Source organism: Carcharodon carcharias, chromosome 3 (genome assembly GCF_017639515.1).
Source record: "Carcharodon carcharias isolate sCarCar2 chromosome 3, sCarCar2.pri, whole genome shotgun sequence".
Taxonomy (NCBI): Eukaryota; Metazoa; Chordata; class Chondrichthyes; order Lamniformes; family Lamnidae; genus Carcharodon; species Carcharodon carcharias.
Genome location: NC_054469.1, coordinates 4,402,979 through 4,423,091, shown reverse-complemented (window position 1 = coordinate 4,423,091; position 20,113 = coordinate 4,402,979). Strand labels below are relative to the sequence as shown.

Below are 20,113 nucleotides of genomic sequence, written 5' to 3'. Positions count from 1 at the left end.
ACCCTCTGACAGTGCAGCACTCCCTCAGTACTGACCCTCTGACAGTGCAGCACTCCCTCAGTACTGACCCTCTGACAATGCAGCACTCCCTCAGTACTGACCCTCTGACAGTGCAGTACTCCCTCGGTACTGACCCTCTGACAGTGCAGCTCTTCCTCAGTACTGACCCTCTGACAGTGCAGTACTCCCTCGGTACTGACACTCTGACAGTGCAGCACTCCCTCATGATTTTGAATACCTCGATTATATTTCCCTTGAACCTTCTCTGCTCTGAAGAGAACAATCCCAGCTTCTCCAGTCTCTCCAGATTAACTGAACTCCCTCATTTCTGGAAGTATCCAGGTCAATCTCCTCTGCAACCTCTCCAAATCTGTCAAATTCTCCCTAAAGTGTGGAGCTCAGGATTGGACACATTCCCCCAGCTGAGGCTGAACCAGTATTTTATAAATGTTTAACGCTTTAATATTCACTGCCCTCTGATTATCCAGCCAAGTACATGTCTTTCATTCTCATTCGCCTCCTTATCAATTATCCTGACACATTCAGAGAGTTTAACATTAAGATAAAAGCAAAATACTGCGGATGCTGGAAATCTGAAATAAAACAGGAAACTCAGCAGGTCTGGCAGCCTCTGCGGTCAGGGAAACAGGGTTAACGTTTCGAGTCCGTATGGCTCTTCTTCAGAGCTAAGGAGAATTGGAAATGGGATGGATTTTATACTGTTCAAGAGGGGATGGAGCAGGTGGAGCTGGATGGAGGTTCAGGGATAAACGGGGACTAAAGAGAGATTGACAAAGATGTCATGGACACAGGATAAAGGGAGTGTTAATGATGGTGGGTAAGGGCTAAAGGAGGTGCTGATAGCAGCATAAGGAGTGTGATAATAGAAGGACAAGGGTCAACACTCTGTGAAAGAACAACATGGAACAAGTAACAGAGGGCCCTGTGGGGGTACAGGGGGTTGGGGGGCGGGGGGGCGGCTTTGAGGTCCAAGGACCCAAACACTCCTTTCAAGGGAAGCAGCATTTCACTTGCACTTCCCTCAACTTAGTCTACTGCATTCGTTGCTCCCAATGCGGTTTCCTCTACATTGGAGAGACCAAATGCAGACTGAGTGACCGCTTTGCAGAACACCTTCGGTCTGTCTGCAAGCATGACCCAGACCTCCCTGTCGCTTGCCATTTTAACACTCCACCCTGCTCTCTTGCCCACATGTCTGTCCTTGGCTTGCTGCATTGTTCCAGTGAAGCCCAACGCAAACTGGAGGAACAACACCTCATCTTCCGATTAGGGACTTTACAGCCTTCCGGACTGAATATTGAGTTCAGCAGCTTTAGATCATGAGCCCTTTCCTTTATAATCAAGCCTTTTTAAATCCAATATTTATTTATTTATTTGTTTTAATTTTATTTTGTTCTTTTATTTATTTGCTAATTTTTTATCCTTTTCCCCCAAACCCCCCTCCCCCACAAGTCCATCTGTCACCTGTTCACTCTATTCCTTCACAGAGCACTGAGCCTCATTCTGTTATTAACACATTCTGCTTTCTTACCTTTATACCACTATCAGCACCTCCTTTTGTCTTTAACGCTACATTTAACACTCCCTTTATCCTGTGTCCATGACGCCTTTGTCAGTCTCAACTCAGCCCCCACCTTCCATTTTGCTCCAGCTGCCCACCCCATCTTAGACGGTGTAAAACCCATCACATCTCTACTACTCTTCAGCTCTGAAGAAGAGTCACACGGATTCAGAACGTTAACTGTGTTTCACCCTCTGCATAAGCTGCCAGACCTGTTACTCAGTACTAACCCTCTGACAGTGCAGCAATCCCTCAGTACTGACCCTCTGACAGTGCTGCACTCCCTCAGTACTGACCCTCTGACAGTGCAGCACTCCCTCAGTACTGACCCTCTGACAGTGCAGCAATCCCTCAGTACTGACCCTCTGACAGTGCAGCACTCCCTCAGTACTGACCCTCTGACAGTGCAGCACTCCCTCAGTACTGACCCTCTGACAGTGTAGCACTCCCTCAGTACTGACCCTCTGACAGTGCAGCACTCCCTCAGTACTGACCCTCTGACAGTGCAGCACTCCCTCAGTACTGACCCTCTGACAGTGCAGCACTCCCTCAGTACTGACCCTCTGACAGTGCAGCACTCCCTCGGTACTGACCCTCTGACAGTGCAGCACTCCCTCAGTACTGACCCTCTGACAGTGCAGCACTCCCTCAGTACTGACCCTCTGACAGTGCAGCACTCCCTCAGTGCTGACCCTCTGACAGTGCGGCACCTGTGTATTCTCACTGATTATTATGGACTAGAGCTTTTGGTACTGCTCTCCTAGCTGTGAGTCTCTCATTTAGAGGCATATGATTGCCTATAGATATCAAAGGCCCACATCCTGTAGGCCGATTACTCATCCTCAGCGTCTGTGTGCTGGAGTTGAGTGCAGTTTGAGTGTGTCTGAACTGTGGAGTGTAGACCATTCACTGATGGAGAATATTACATCAATCACAGCTGAGGGATCTGCTGGTGTCTTCATACTCATTCCATTGATTCTGTGGCTGGTCACACATCGTTATATGTTTGTGTGTGTGTGTGTGTATGTGTGTGTGTGTGTTTGTCTTGTGACCAACACACACTAGGAGGAAGATGTAACTTGATGGTTAAATATACTTTCCTGCCTTGGTTGACTGTTTGCCAAACCTGTTTGCGATCTCTTCGATACTCCATTAACCTTTCGAGAATGATCTCCCTTTATGAATAACTATAATACAGTACATTCATTGGCACAGTCACTGTGCCCACGCCACACACATGGTATTTCCTGCCCATTCCTATGGATGCCTCCTGACTCAATTTAGATTGGATTGCAATAATAAACAACATTGGTGCGTCACCTCTAATACAGTAAAACAGCCCAAGACACTTCACAGTCTCGTATTCAAATAACTCTGAGACTGAGCCTCATAAGGAGATATTAGGCCAGGTGACTGAAACCTTGGTGAAAGAGGCAGGTTTTAAGGAGCGTCTTCAAGTAGGAGAGAGATAGGGAGAGTGGAGATGTCTAGAAAGAGAATTCCAGAACTTGGGGCCCAAGCAGCTGAAGACAAAACAACCAATGGTGGCCCGATTAAAATTGGACAGACTCATGAGGCCAGAGATGGAGGAAGACAGAGACCCTGGAGGGTTGTGGGACTGGAGATGGGAGTTGGAGAGTACAGTGTGGAGGAATGTTTTAAATTGTGAACCAGAAAGTAAAATGTGATTTGACCGAGGTCGATATATTTATGGTTTTCAGTTTCTCAAGGTCTAACTTTGCCCTTGTGATGTAGGGGGCTCTAGTTAACCTGGGCTTGTGATTTGCGGCGAATGATGAAGATCGGTGAACTAAGGAGTGATGTACAGCCATGTTCTGTAGGGAGAACTTTAAATCTTTCGCCATGCAATGGATTCTTGCATTGTTCTCAGATGCACAGAATTGTTACAGCACAGAAGGAGGCTGTTCAGCTCTTCCTCTCTGCACCAACTCTCTGGATGAGCCATTCCTACAAATTATTTCACGGGGATATCCAATATGGAGCTGCAGTGAAGCCATCAAGCTTAAGAAGCCAACCACATTCAAGAATTCTGATGAATGGCCAACCAGGGAATGAAAAGCACTACAATTGTTGTGTTTTATGCCTTGTAGATACGCAGAGATGATACACCTCAGGTTATGTGCATGCCACAGCAGTTTTATTCACAGTTTTTCATTGCCTGTCCTCTTGCTTACAGCTGCTTGCTTCAGCTTACTTTCTCCTATTCAATGACAACATCTAGGCTTAACCAATCACACACAAGACAGAGAACAGATACCAGACATAACCACGCACCGAACAATTGATCAAGAAGTTCTGTCGAAGGGTCATGAGGACTCGAAACGTCAACTCTTTTCTTCTCTGCTGATGCTGCCAGACCTGCTGAGTTTTTCCAGGTAATTCTGTTTTTGTCTTTGTTCTTTTGTCTGTGACAGCTTTTGGTTATCGCCAGCTATCACTGGCTGCTTGTCCCAAAACCACGCCCCCCAACCTTAAACCAGCTTATATTTCACCCCTTTCCTAATTTTACTTAGTTCTGTTGAAGGGTCATGAGGACTCGAAACGTCAACTCTTTTCTTCTCTGTCGATGCTGCCAGACCTGCTGAGTTTTCCCAGGTATTTTATGTTCTTGTTTTGGATTTCCAGCATCCGCAGTTTTATGTTTTTATCTCACCAAGTCCAGTTCCCCTATCACCCTTGTACTCGCTGACCTACACTGGCACCCGGTCAAGGAACACCTCGGTTTTAAAATTCTCATCCTTGTTTTCAAATGCTTCAAAATGGTTTCCTTGGAGAAGAGAAGATTGAGTGAAAATTTGGTGGAGGTGTTCAAAATCATGAATGGTCTGGGCAGAGCAGATAGGGAGAAACTGTTCCCATTGGTGGAAGGACTGGGAATCCAGAGGACACAGTAGCGGTTAGGATCTGGAATGTACTGCCTGAGAGTGTGACGCAGACAGGTCCAGTCAAGGCTTTCACGAGGGAATTGGATTGTTATCTGAAAATGAGGAATGTGCAGGGTTATGGGGAGAAGGTGTTGGAATGGTATTAGCTCAAGACTCTAAGCTCAAAAAGCCATGAGAGAGCAACAAGGCATCTTGGACTTCAGTGAGCTACAGGGCCTAGAGTCTGTTGCAACATATTCCTGGCCGATCTCCTACACTCTACCCTCTGGTGGTACATTTTTTCTTGTTGAACCATTTTGTCTTACACTCATCAGGACAATTTGCAAGAATACCAATGTCAAGGGAAACCGCATATTTATGCTGCATGAAAAGAGATGCTGATTGGTTGTTTGAGTGGATGCTTATTGGTAGTGGCATTGCCATGGAGAATGCACCAGTTGATTGTGACTGGCAGTTAGCTAACCATTGTTGTTTGAAATTTAAACCAGGCAGCTTGACTCTGATTGGTCAAGACATTGCCCTGGGAATGAACCAGCCAATGGCCGTCACTGATCTTGTTTGGCTGAAACAGGCGCTATGTGTGTACATGTTTTTCCTGTCTGTAAAGAACAGGGTCCCGTGTATTCATGCAAATGTACACGCAGATGCGCCAAACTGCAAGCCTGACTGACAATCTTGAATTGGCTGCCAGCGTTAATTCCTAGCACACTGAGGATTCATTATGCAAATATTGTCCAATTGCGGAATCACATTGAATGTTGGACGCTGTGTTTTGAATCTTGCAAGCACAGGCTGGTTTGGTCTGGTCCAAGTTTTTAGTCACTTGCCCTAATGGTATTAGCTGTATTGCTGTTCCAGAGAGCTGCTGCATACACAATGGGCTGAATGGCCTCCTCCTGTGCTGTAATAATTCTGTGATTCCACCTCCTCTCCACTCCCTATCTTTGTAATCTCCCAATCCAAAACCATCCGAGATATCTATGCTCCTATCAATTCTGGCTGGGTGAGCATCCCTGATTTTGATCAGTCCCCCTTGGTGACCATGCTTTCTTCTGCCAGACCCCTAAACTCAGAATTCCCTCCCTAAAATTTACAGAGACCAAAGAGTTCAATTCAATGTTTGATGTTGAGAAGATCTCTGCTCATTCAGTATTGGATGTTGGATATCCAGCTTGGTAATATAGAGACACTGGGGGAGTTGAGGCAGGTGGTAGAGATGGGTGTTGTCAGGGTACATGTGAAAACGATTGGTGTTCAGCTAATGCTGCTGAAGGGCAGCAAATAAATGAAAAATAGGTGGCAGCCAAGGATTGATCCTTTGGGGGCCCCCAGAGTAATGGTGTAGGGGCAGGAAGAGAGGCCATTGGAAGTGATTCTCTGCCCATGACTCGATAGGTAAGAATGGAACCAGGAGAGAGCAGACCCAGGACAACAGTGGAGAGGTGTTGGAGGAGGATGGTGTGGTCAAACCCTGTTAAGGCTGCAGACAGGTTGAGTTGAGACAGTTTACCTTGGTGACATTGTTGCTACGATGTAATTGTGACTTTGATAAAGAGACATTTCAGTGACAAGGCATGGACAGGAACCCAACTGGATAGGTTCAACATGAAACCCCGGGGATTATGGGAATGGATTCGGAAGGTGACAACACGTTCAAGGACTTGGGAGATGAAAGGGAGGTTGGAAAGGGAACAGTGTGCAAAGATGGAGGGCTCAAGGGTTAGTTTTTCCAGAAGAGGGTTGATGAGGGCAGATAAGTCAACAGAACCTTGCCTGAGCAGAGGGAATCTTAATAAAACTAAAATTTAAATCCCTCTTTCAAAGGAAATGCTGTTAGTTATTAGTGTGAGGTTATAAATAAATACAGAGGCAGCAATGAGCAGGTCGATTCCAGGTAAACCTCCAGGACCTTAGAGATAGGAACCCAAACTGCACTGGAGCAGATAGAGGAGAATCACTGGGTTTCACTGGGATATACCAAATATAACCCCTCTATTCAAGAAGGGCGGTGGAGGGGGGCAGAAAACAGGGAACCAAAGACCAGTCAGCTTGGCACCTGTCGTGGGGAAGGTGTTAGAGTTGATCATTATGGAGGTTATGGCCAAAAGCTTAGAAAAGCTCAAGGTAATCAGGCAGAGTCAGCATGGCTTTGTGAAAGAGAATTCGTGGTTAACCAATTTATTGGTGTTTTTTGAAGGAGTGACATGCGCTGTGGATAAAGGGGAACTGGTGGATGTTCTGTACTTAGATTTCCAGAAGGCATTTGATAAAGTGCCACAGCAAATGTTATTGCAGAAAATAAAAGCTCCTGATGTAGGGGGTAACATATTTGCCTGGATAGAAGATTGGTTAACAGAAAGCAGAGAGTACGCATAAATAGGTTTATTTCGGATGGGTAAGATGTGACAAGTGGAGCCCCACAGGGGTCTGGTTTGTGTGACATTTTGGTTCCTTATTTAAGGAAGGATGTAAATGCATTGGAGGCGGTTCAGAGGAGGTTTACTAGATTGACACCTGGAATGAGTGGGTTGTCTTATGAGGAAAGGTTGGACAGACTGGGCTTGTTTCCACTGGAGTTTAGAAGAGTGAGGGGTGATTTGATTGAAGTTTACAAGATCCTGAACGACCTTGACAAGTTGGATGTGGAAAGGTTGTTTCCTCTTGTGGGTGAGTCCAGAACTAGGGGCCAGTGTTTTAAAATTAGGGGTCACCCTTTTAGGCCAGAGATGAGGAGAAAGTTTTCCTCTCAGGGAATTGAGTGACTTTGGAATTCTCTGCCTCAGAAGGTGGTGGAGGTGGGGTCATTGAATATTTTTAAGGCAGATGCAGATAGATTCTTGTTAGGCAAGGGAATCAAAGGGTTTTGGGGCATGGATGGGAATCTGGGAATCAAAATACAAACAGTTCGTCCATGATCTTATTGAATGGCGGAGCAGGCTTGAGGGGCTGAATGGCCTTCTCATGCTCCTTGTTCTTATGTTCCTATGTTCTTAGCTCTGAAGATGGGTCATACAGACTCAAAAGGTTAATTCTGTTTCCCTCACCACAACAGCAGAAGTTCCACGTCTCAGCTCCACTGCATCCATGGGAGTGACCTGGTTGACCCCGGGTCAGACTACATACAGACTATGTCGGTCCATTTCGAGGTACCATGTTTCTGTTGATTCTCGATGCCCATTCCAGATGGTCGGACGTGGTTGAAGTGAGATCACCACTTCGTCTGTAACCATTGAAAAACTGCACCAGAGTTTCAGTGTTCATGGTTTACCTGAAGATATTGTGTCAGACAGTGATACAGCTTTCACTAGCACTGAATCCCAAAGGTTCATGAACCTAAATGGGATTAAACACGTCAGGACAGCACTGTATCATCCCTCATCCAATAGGTTAGCAGAAAGAGCTGTACAAACCTTTAAAACAGGCATGAAGAAACTATCAGAGGGAACATTAGAAACACAAATTTCAAGATTCCTGTTCAGCTATCGCACAACTCCTCACACGACCATTGGTTTAACACCTTCAGAGTTGTTAATGAGGCACCGACTTTGTACGGGATTGAGTCTAGTTTCACCTAATTTAGAGGGGAAGGTGGAGAGAGACCAGAGTAGTCAGAAAGTGAATCATGATGTTTACAGTAAAGGTCGGGAGTTTACTGTGGGGGAGACAGTTTTTGTATGAAATGTTGGAACTGGACCGAGATGGGTCCCTGGTACGATCGTCTCTGAAACAGGAGGTTTATCTTATCAGGTCAAAGTGGAAAACAGATTGTTAGGAAACACGTAGATCATCTCAGAAGTTGCGGGACACTCCAACAACCAATTAATCCACCTGAAATTGAAGTCAACTTCGACACCTGAGGTGCTAGATCGAGATGAATAGACATTCCGAATGTCTCTGTGGAATTAAATAATTCTGAATTGCCAGTGTCTAAGGATATCCCTGAGGCTGCAGTTCCTGTTCAAGCCGATCCAATGGAAGAACCTCCAGTTGTAGAGTTGCGTCGTTCTACCCAAATCCAAAAACCTCCTCGACGACTAATTTTATAATGACACGAAGTGTATTTAATTGTATATAATATGGGTTGAGATGTTTTTATAAGTAAGAGGGTAAAACAAAATTAAAGGGGGAGGAATGTAACAATTGTAAGTTAAACTATTTCTTACTGTTATGGGGATCATGTGACTGTATAGACGAATCAGCCCTAAGCGCGAGGAATCTCAGGGACCGAGATTTTTGGCTTTGGTCTTGGAACGAGCATGTGGTCTGATCAAGAGTCTGTAAATAAAGTTTACTGTTTCTTACAAGAAACTAGCCCTGCATTCCAGGTTTATTACAGCTGGAAAGGGATGTGTTTGAAAACACAGATTCCCATTCCCCCAGCAACATCTCCTACCACGGAAATACAGGCTGGTATCAAGGAATTAGGGAAATTTGATAATGGAGATGAGCCCCTGGATGTGAAAAGGCAGTGGGAAGACTTTAAGCCAGTCCATTCAGAGCTGGAGGGCCAGTTAATCAGGGGAAGGTTGCATTTGGGTATGAGTGTGATTGTTGTAATTGTTGAGTTAGTTAAAGTTAAAAGTTAGAAAATGAGTTTGAGAAATATTTGGAGTTTAATGAGAGCATTCCCCTTTTAAGAGAGTGTTTGCTGTCTAGAGATAAGCAGCAGAAATCTAGCTGGGAACTGCGAAAAAAACATTTCATTTAATTTCAAACTTGCGAAACTTCAAAATTATTGTGGAGTTTTAAGATTAATGAGCCTGTTCAAGTTATAAACTAGAAACCTCACTGCTGGCCACAGTGAAGTTTTTAGTTATAACTTTGAGGTGTATATGGGAGCCTTTCATTCTGGATAAAAAGATACACACATACACTTGGCACTTTTCCATTTTAAAAGTTCAATTGTGTGAATTGGAAATTGACCCTGGTTAATGCTTAAACCAGGAAAAGTAAATTTTGGCAACAAAAACTATTATGTGGGCAAACAAAAGAGGCTTTGGGATACAGTAAGGTTTAATCTAAGCTGTATATGTTTTCTTTTAGAGTTAATGCTGGTCAGGATCCTTTTTGTTGTGTTTAGTTCCCGAGGAAACATTTGTGGAATTAGAATGGGAGAGAAAAGTCTAACATTTGGGAAAGCAGAGTTTCGATCTCTTTAGTTTGATAAAGTCACCTAAGGTTACAGAACTGCGTGCCTCCAAGAACGTACTGCTCTGCACCTTTATGTTCTGCAGAGTGGTTAACTCTTTCAGCAGACAGCTGATTCTTAAAAACCCTCCAACAGCTTTTGCATTTTCGAGTGTAACTTCTTATATATTGAATATCATTAATCTGTAAGAGATTTTTGACAACAAGAATCATATATGTAGTAACTCAATGAGCTCCTGACCCAATGGACTTTTGTTCGTTTTCTACAGGTGCCAATGATTCCAGTTTGATGTAAAGAATAAGAGATGCACATATGCAAGCTCTTGAATTTAAGCAAAAATAATAAAAATATCCACACTCGGTTTCTAAGATTGTTTCCTGTTGTTATATAAAAAATAAAGGTTCTTTTGGAGAAAGATAATTTTTTTAAAAAAGGGAATCTGCTGGCTCAGCAGCTACTGTCATTTAGAGGTGGGGGTTTAGTGGTATTGTCACTGGACTAGTATTCCAGGGACCCAGGGTAATGCTCTGGATACCTGGGTCCAAATCCCACCATGGCAGAGGTGAAATTTGCATTCAAAAAATCTCAGTTCAAAGTCTAATGATGACCATGAAACTATTGTCGATTGTTGTAAAAACCCATCTGGGTCACTAATGTCCTTTAGGGAAGGAAATCTGCTGTCCTTACCTGGTCTGGTCTACATGTGACTCCAGACCCACAGCAATGTGGCTGACTCTTAAATGCCCTCTGAACAAGGGCAATTAGGGATGGGCTGTCTTAGCTGGCGATGCCCACATCCTGTGAACAAATCGTAAAAGAACATTTAGAATAATTTTGACTGTAAAAAAATTCTGGTGTAATTTAATGTGGTCTTTGAGAAATGGAAATGTTATCGAAAATAAAGAACACTAATATATGCAAATGCCTGGAATGGAATAAAAATATTGGCTTTCTGTTTTTAAGAGGTTATGAGGATATTTTATTGGACTATAAAGTCTCTTGAGGGCTCACACACGAGGTACGATGGTAACTACTGCATGTGTAAAATAATCTGAGGAGATTGTTAGAGAAAAAGAACAAAACATCAAATGGGAATTGGAATAACCTCTCTTGAACGGAACTCAATGGAATTTATCAATCTGGTACATTCTAGTGAAGGGAAAGAGTAGACGAGACTAGTAAATTAACAGATTCATCTTGGAGATGTTTGTGTCTTTACCCAAGATCTTTTCTTTAAAAGCACTGTATTTGATAGTCTGGCCACTACCCCAAGAATTGGGACCTAACAGGGAGGGATAAGCATAGACTCCAAGATCGTTTGATAAGGTCACCTGAGAGTCCAAGAATGTGTGGCATGATTATCAAAACACTGTATTTGTGTGTAGATGTCTTACATGTAAAGTAACCGACAGGATATTCAGGAAAATCAGCTCAAAAATGGGCTGGTTCAAAGGTCAGGAGATGCTTGTTGAACTGCACTGAAGAACAGGCCTCAGTCATGTGCAACCACTTGAAAAACGACACATGAAATGGATAAATGGCCAATGGAGCGAGCAAACATCCTTAAATCATCACAGCACCGACACGTACTCCAGAGAGAAACTGGTTTTAAGACAATTAGGGTGGTAATGGTTAGAGGAAGTTTAATTAAAGTAAAAATGAAAGAAGTTTTGGATTGTAAGAAATGAAAGCTAAGGAGTAATGATACAGAGTAAGAACTATCCACAAGTTAGATACGGTTTTGAAGAGAGAGATGGGGGGGATTTTTGAATCCATTTGATTTGATAATTAAGACCTGAATACTTATATGTGAGCAACTGAGAATTAGCAAACACTTTTTCAAGAGAATGTGATTGATTGAGGTAATCTGTATGTGCAGTTCGATAGTACCCAAGGGACACATTTCACCCAGGAAATTTTCACTCAAATGTCAAAATTATTTGGAATCAGACACGAACTTTACATCAACTACCATCCACAGCCTTCTGGAGGGGTGGACAGAGGGAGCAGAACCTTCAAAGTAAAATTGAATAGTGGTGTGCAGAGGGCCCTGCTCATTGGGCTAACATGTTACCTCTGTGAAAAGCAAAACCAAAGATGGAAAATTGTACCACATTAATCAGTTAAAAGAGTAAATACCACACTTTACTTGGTTACAGGTGTATATCCTGATATTCTATATCCTGATACCCACAGCCTGTCTCAACTCCCCCTCGTGGATTAACATTGTACGATCCTAAAGGGGAGGTGGTGGCAGAGTGATCATGTCACTGGGCTGGTATTTCAGAGACCTGGAGTAACGGTCTGGGGACATGGGTTTGACTCCCACCCAGGCAGATGGTGAAATTTTAACTCAATAAAAAGTCTGATGAAGATCATGAAACTATGGTCTTAAAAAACCCAATGCCCTTTAGGGAAGGAAATCTGCCGTCCTTACCTGGTCTGACCTACACGTGACTCCAGACCCCACAGCAACGTGGTTGACTCCCCAACTGCCCTCATTCAGAGGGCATTTAGGGATGGGCAATAAAGGCTGGACTGGGCAACGATGCCCACACCCCATGCCCACGTCAAAAAATGGACGGGGATGGAATGGTCAGATCTAGAGGAACTGGAGAATGTTAACATAACCGAGACATGTCGCTTGAATGCAACAGGATAAAGAGAGACAAGAAAAAGGGATGAAAGGATTAGGAGATAAGAAAACACACTGGTGGCAGAAAGTTGTTAATTTAAATGAACATCCCTTGGCTCAGAGCTACATTTGTGTTAGTGCAATTGATAACCACAATTGTCATTATTTTTCATTCTGTTACTTCAGGGTCCTCACATGATACAAACATGCACCGACTGATGTGAGTCGGGGACAAAGTCTCATGCCCCAAAAATATAAAAAAGAGATAAATAGTCAGGATCAATATATCAGTGGTATATTTCACCCTCAACCCGGGGAGTTATAACTGAGCCTGAGTTCTAGATTTTAGTGTAACCCAACCACTCCCTGGTTAAGTATATTCACTGTAATAAGCTAACAAGCTTAAACTCCACCTTGTGCCAACACTGAGATAAGAAGCCATTTTGATGTCATTAAACTTTTACAACCAAATCACCCAAAACTGTATTATGAAGCAGCCACTGGTGTCTGACCAGTGTCCCTCAATTAAGTTACAATTCAAGGATAAGTAATTAATCATCTGTAGTTAATTAGAAGTCACTTTGTGTTACTTCTGTATATCTTCATTAGCTTTTCTTATGAGAACATGGAAGCGTTATAACAGCTGAGAAAGAAAAGGGATAAACCTGGCATTTCCTCCCTTTTAGGAACCCACACTGTCCTTGATTGTTGAGTCTGTCTTAATGAATGGGACACCTGTAAAGACATCAAGATCAGATGCATAGCTTAAAGGAAGGCATTGTTTAATTTTAAGACTGTGTGTAGAAGATTGAAGAATGAGGGGGGATCTCATAGAAATCTATAAAATTCTAACAGGACTAGACAGGGTGGATGCAAGAAGGATGTTCCCAATGCACAGGCCTTCCCCAACAGAGATATTGCGTGGTTCACACCAGCTCTCCAGCTGATGGTTAAAACCAGTATCACCTGGATTAAAGCCATCCCTCTACCTCACCCTCACAGTGTGTGATTGAAGAGATAGCTAAGAATGTATATAATGGAGGTTAGTAATAATTCCAGACAGTCAGTACCTGTTCTCCCACTGAGTTTATTCAGCAGACTGTAATGAACAGAGTGAATGTTATTTCAATAATTCCAATCACTGAAAGCGAAAACCAGTAATTGCAACAATTAAACTGAAAGCGTAAAGAAATCATCGTGTAACACAGTGAGTGTCCCCATGACAGAGGGTCTTTCAACAATACAGACTATGTGAGAGAAATCAGATTATTACAGTTCCACTGAACAGAAACCATCATTGTACTCGTGAGTTATTGCAATCCATTTTCATTGCTAACACAAATATAAGAAAGTGTCTTGTATACTTGTATAGAGAGTAGCAGACAAATCCCAGAAAAATCTTCAGAGCGGACCCAGGAGCTCTTCATGGCATTTGACTCAGTAAATGACGAGGTTCTATAGATTGTACTCCAAAGATCTGGACGTCCAAGAATCTTCATCACAATCCTGCAATTGCTTCATGATTATATGACTGCAACGTTCTTGCATGGGAGATGTGAACCAGTCACCTTTAACACCTGGGCCACTGTTAAACTAGGCTGTGTGATAACCCACAAACCATTTCTAATCTATCTGACAACAGCTACTCACCTCATCAAAGGTGAACTGCCCTCAGGTGTGAGTGTTAAATACCGGCTGTATGGAAAACTCTCGAACCTCAGTTGCCTCCATTGCAAAACTAAACTGATCACAAAGACTCCCACAAATCAATATAAGTCCTCGTGTACAGAGCATTTGTCATCACCACCATCAGGTTCCATCATGCTTTGAGTCCAAATCTAATCTTAATGATGGAAAGCTAAGGAAACAAAGCCTGCACCCTGGATCCCACTACCTCATGGGACATCCTGCCTCATGTGTCCAAGGATCTGTGAGTCATGAATCAGGCTAAGGTACAAGAAGACCCATGGCAGAAACTCACAACCTTGGGTGGATGTCATTTGAGTCGGAGCTAACGATGATGATGATGATGCATATCTGTCATTGAGCATAATTCCTGAGTCCCCATCGAGCTGGTTCATGTGGGATTGTGTGTAGTGGTCTCTGTCTGTCCATTTATTCCACATCTAACCTCCTTTGTCTCCTCAGTTCACACAGCCCCTCACACAGGACCCACCTGCCACTCCCACCACAGGCCCAGACAGTAGCTTCTAGTGAACAAGGCTGACCTGCTTTCTGATTGGATGTCATTGGTTGGTCAACTTTCAGTGAAGGTAGGTTCACTATCAGAATGACAATAATTTTCAGTGTTAATTTGTTACAGGTAGAATAGGATGGTGAATAATGATAGTGTTTTCTATACAAATTCTAGTCAAAAAAACAGACATCCCCTGAGAACAGCAGCATTGACTCAGGGGCAGAGTATCTGGCAAGGTCAGAGGGAGGTTTATATGGAATGGACACAGAGGGTGACTCCACTATAATTTTCCCAGAAATGACAATTTACAGGAAAATTGTTGGAATCACAAAGCCCCTTGAGGCGTCTCACTGTGTGTACAACATGCCCAGGGGGAAGGTTATCATACACATGTTGAGCGACATCTCTTGCATCCCGCCAGCCATTTTTCCCCTCCATTAACTGCCTTATTGTCCCTTCATCAATTGGTTTTGGCTCAATGCCATAGGAGGCAACAACATTAACACCATTGAGTCTGAAAAAGTTAAACCAATTAGAACCAATGACACAGTGATTGTCGAATCCAGAGACAGGATTATAGACCCTTACAGACCATTTAACCCAGTCATATTTCTTCACCAAGCTGTTTCTTAAGTAACTTGTACACTCAGCATTATCCCTTCCACCTTTATCTTTTATCATTTTTTCAACATCTATTTTTGCCTGATCCGCAAACTCATTTATGCATCGATCTATCATGGATTTCATTTTACTGTCAACTTCAGCCAATTTTCCATTCCATTCTGTCTTTAATGCTTCTACATCATTCCCAGTGATGGCAGCATGACCCATCAGGGCAATCAGGCCAATACAGAATAGCTCCTTCAGACGGGAGCACAGACCTTCCATGAGACGCCGATTCCTCTGGTCATACCCCATGGCCGTTTCCAGGATGGGTTTGCCAAAGATGGCAGAATATCCCATCACAGCATCAAAGAGAGTGTGGAGGTTCTGGTCACCTTTAGACACTTCGAAGTGTGTGAGAAACTCTTGTTTCTCTTTCTCTCGGTACTCTGGTTTTGAGTTCAGGATGTCCATGTACTTCCTGAACTGGTTTTTCAGATTCTCTTCAATGGGGAAGTATTGATTATTGACTGTACTTTGCTCAATCGCCTGAAGCACTTCTTTAATCTGATCTGAAATTACATCTAGCTTGTTCCTGACTATCTGGAACTGCTCCTTCATGTATCTCATCTCCGCGCTCTCCACATTGCCCAGAGCGAGTTTAACAATTGCTGCTGCTAACCCAAAAATAGCACCCACTACTCCGGCTGCAGAGGCTAGCTTTTCCAAACTCTCAACTACTGACATAGCATTTTTCACTTGAACAATTGCATTCACAACCTCAGTGCTGGCTTTTGCAATTTGCAGTGAAGTTATTGCTGTTCCAGCCATCCTGGGGATCAGAGTTCAGTGTTTGGATCGTCACTTCCTTCAGTCGTCCCTGAAAGGAAAAAGTTATCATAGTTTATATGTGACTCTGTAATTTATCAGGGGTGAGAGGAGGAGGCCATTCTGTCTTCGAGCTCACTCCGCCAATCAATGAGATGAAGGCTGCTCTTCTACCTCAACTCCATTTCCCTGCTTTATCCCATTACATCTTGATGTTTTTAATATGTAGAAATCTATCAATACCTGTCTTGAACATACTCATTGGTTGAACCTCCACAGCCCTGTGGGGCAGAGAACTCCAAATGTTCATCTCCCCCTGATCGAAGAAATTCCTCCTCATCTCAGCCCTAAATGACCTGCCCCTTATTCTGATTCTGTGTCGCCTGGTCCTAGACCCTCCAGCAAGGAGAAACATCTTTCCTGCATCTCCCCTCTCAAGCCCTGTAAAAATTTGGTATGTTTGAATGAGATCACCTCTCATCACTAATGTAACCCCCCTGTTTAAGAAGGGACGGAGGCAAATTGGGAAATTACTGGCCGATTAGCCTGATCTCGGTCGTTGTTAAGATTTTAGAGTCCATGATTAAGGACGAGATTTCAGAATACTTGGAAGTGCATGATAAAATCAGGCAAAGTCAGCATGGTTTCATCAAGGGGAAGTCATGCCTGACAAATCTGTTAGAATTCTTTGAGGAGTTAATGAGTAGGTTAGACAAAGGAGAGCCAATGGATGTTATCTACTTGGACTTCCAGAAGGCCTTTGACAAGGTGCCGCACAGGAGGCTGCTCAGTAAGATAAGAGCCCATGGTGTTAGAGGCAAGGTACTAGCATGGATAGAAGATTGGCTGTCTGGCAGGAGACAGAGCGTGGGGATAAGGGGGTCCTTCTCAGGATGGCGGCCGGTGACTAGTGGAGTTCCGCAGGGGTCAGTGTTGGGACCACAACTTTTCACTTTATACATTAATGATCTAGATGAAGGAACTGAGGGCATCCTGGATAAGTTTGCAGATGATACAAAGATAGGTGGAGGGACAGGTAGTATTGAGGAGGTGGGGAGGCTGCAGAAGGATTTGGACAGGTTAGGAGAATGGGCAAAGAAGTGGCAGATGGAATACAACATGGGGAAGTGTGAGGTCATACACTTTGGTAGGAAGAATAGAGGCATAGACTATTTTCTAAATGGGGAGAGAATTCAGAAATCTGGAGTGCAAAGGGACTTGGGAGTCCTAGTCCAGGATTCTCTTAAGGTTAACTTGCAAGTTGAGATGGTAGTTAGGAAGGCAAATGCAATGTTGGCATTTATTTCAAGAGGACTAGAATATAAAAGCAGGGATGTGCTGCTGAGGCTTTATAAGGCTCTGGTCAGACCACATTTAGAACATTGTGAGCAATTTTGGGCCCCGTATCTCAGGAAGGATGTTCTGGCCCTGGAGAGGGTCCAGAGGAGGTTCACAAGAACGATCCCAGGAATGAAAATCTTAACATATGAGGAACGTTTGAGGACTCTGGGTCTATACCCGATGGTGTTTAGAAGGATGAGGGAGTATCTGATTGAAACTTACAGAATACTGAAAGGCCTGGATAGAGTGGACGTGGGGAAGATGTTTCCATTAGTAGGAGAGACTAGGACCCGAGGGCACAGCCTCAGAGTAAAATCTACCCCAGCTCATGTGACAGAGTCACGTGAGGGGACATGTTTTTAACAGTGGTAACTCTCTTATTTTTGAGTTTTTAATCTTCAGCTCCTTGAGGCAGCTCTGCCCCTCAGGGAGATTTCACTGCGCACACGCCAGCGTTGGACCTCCTCCCGCCTCCCACCCCAGCAGCACCCCAGGGAGACCGGCTTGTGGTCCAGGCAGTGTGAAATCGTTGTTCACCAGCAGCAGCTACTCCCAGGACTGCCTGACAGGGTAAAAACCCTGTCCCGAGAGTCTCTCTTCCTCACTGGAATGTATCTTTGCTGAATGTTAGAAAGTGTCTCCTTAAATGCCTGACCCAACCCATAACCTCTTTTCCTCGTTCACTTTAGCCAGCTCGGTCTTTATACCCTTGTAATCACCTTTATTTCACTTTGAACCGAAGAACATGCTCTCATTGTGACTTGTCGTGATCTGTGTTAATTGTATAAATTAAGGTTAAGATTCAGGTTCCTTACTGGATAATTACTTGGAGGTATTTAAAGAGATGCTCCTTGACATCGGTGGTGGATTGTAGAGTTACGAGCTATACATTAGTAGTTTCACTTTGTAACTAAACCTAAAGCGGGGTAAGGATTGGCTTCTACTGTTCTCCTTCACATCCTGGCTGTTACAAATTTAACAATCTGGAACATACTGCCTGACAAAACAGTGGAAGCAAATTCCATGTTAACTTTATAAAGGGATTTGGATAAATAGTGCAAGAGGAGAAATTTGCAGTGCTATGGAAAAGGAACAGGGGTAGGATTAAGTGGATAGCTCTTTCAAAGAGTCAGCTTAGGCAGGGTGAGTCCAATGCCTTCCCCATGTGTTTCTGAAGCCTAGAATTCCCTCCCTCCAACCCATTTGCTTCTGAGAGGCTCCAGTCACCGTTTTTACAAGATCGGATTGGGATTGATAAAGTAAAAATGCTATTCCAGAATGATATATGGGGAAAATTGATTGTGAACACAATAACAGGTTGATAAACCAAATTACTGAATTATTTCAAAAATAATTAGACATACAACCTGTGCCTTTTAGAACTCTGTAGAGCTTGAGATCTTCTCTCTTGAACAGTTTCCCAGATGGGTCTTCTGTCTAAACCACTAACTGAAGGGCAGAGAGACAGATCAGGGTCTTTTTATACCTTTTAGATACAGGCAGATGTCAATGTGTGCAAAGTACTCTGGTACTGGGTGTAGCTGCCCTTGTGCTTTCTGGAATGTTAGCAATGAACAGTGTTTACACGAGATAAACTGAGAATGTGGTTTTTGAATAATAACATAACAAATAGGAGCAGGAATTAGACCATTCGGCCCCTCAAGCCTGTCCTGCCATTCAATAAGATCATGGCAAATCTGCCCCAGGCCTCAACTCCTCTTTCGTGCCACCTCCTCATAGCCCTCAACTCCCTGATATGTCAAAAATCTATCTACCTCCTCTTTAAATACTTTCAGTGATTGAGCCACTACAATTCTCTGGGGTAGAGAAGTGCAGACATTCACTGCCCTCTGGGAGAAGAAATTCCTTCGCATCTCAGTTTTAAATGAGTGTCCCCTTATTCTGTAACTATGTTCCCTAGTAGGGAAATCATTGGAGGAAATTCTGAAGGAGAGAATCTATCTCCACTTGGAGAGGCAAGGTTTGATCAGGGATAGTCAGCATGGCTTTGTCAGAGGGAGGTCATGCCTAACAAATTTGATTGAATGTTTTGAGGAGGTAACCAGATGTGTAGATGAGGGTAGTGCAGTTGATGTAGTTTATATGGATTTCAGCAAAGCCTTTGACAAGGTCCCACATGGGAGGCTTATAAAGAAGGCAAAGCCACATGGGATACAGGGTTATTTGATAAGGTGAATTTAAAATTGGCTTAGTTGTAGGAGACAGAGGGTGATGACAGAAGGATGCTTTACTGACTGGAAGCCAGTGTCCAGTGGCGTACCACAGGGATCTGTGCTGGGTCCCCTATTATTTGTCATTTTTATAAACGACATAGATGACTATGTGGGTTGTAGGATTAGTAAGTTTGCGGATGACACAAAGATTGGCCGGGTGGTTAACAGTGAGGTTGAGTATCCTGGGCTACAGGAAGATATAGACGGGATGGTCAAATGGGCAGATAAGTGGCAGATGGAATTTAACCCTGAAAAGTGTGAGGTAATACACTTTGGAAGGAGTAATATGACAAGGAAGTATTCAATGAACGGTATGACACTAGGAAGTTCTGAGGAACAAAGGGACCTTGGTGTGTGTGTCCATAGATCTCTGAAGGTAGAGAGGCATGTTAGTGGGGTGGTGAAAAAGGCAGATGGGACACTTGCCTTGATCAATCGAGGCATAGATTAACAAAGTAGGGAGTTCATGTTGGAGTTGTATAGAACCTTGGTGAGGCCACAGCTGATGTATTGTGTGCAGTTCTGGTCACCACATTATAGGAAGGATGTGATTGCACTGGAGGGGGTGCAGAGGAGATTCACCAGGATGTTGCCTGGGATGAAACATTTAAGTTATGAAGAGAGGTTGGATAGACTTG

At 43.5% G+C, this 20,113-nt stretch overlaps 1 protein-coding gene across 1 annotated transcript; it reads right to left on the bottom strand.

Moving 5' to 3' along the window:
* Nucleotides 1–13,343: 13,343 nt before the first annotated feature.
* LOC121276585 (protein rapunzel-like) lies at nt 13,344–18,749 on the bottom strand. The gene is made up of 2 exons (XM_041185168.1): nt 18,609–18,749; nt 13,344–15,951 (listed from the first exon to the last, which is right to left on the bottom strand). Exon 2 carries the CDS (start codon nt 15,901–15,903, stop codon nt 14,719–14,721), a length of 1,185 nt encoding a protein of 394 aa, XP_041041102.1. The 5' UTR covers nt 15,904–15,951; nt 18,609–18,749; the 3' UTR covers nt 13,344–14,718.
* Nucleotides 18,750–20,113: the final 1,364 nt, after the last annotated feature.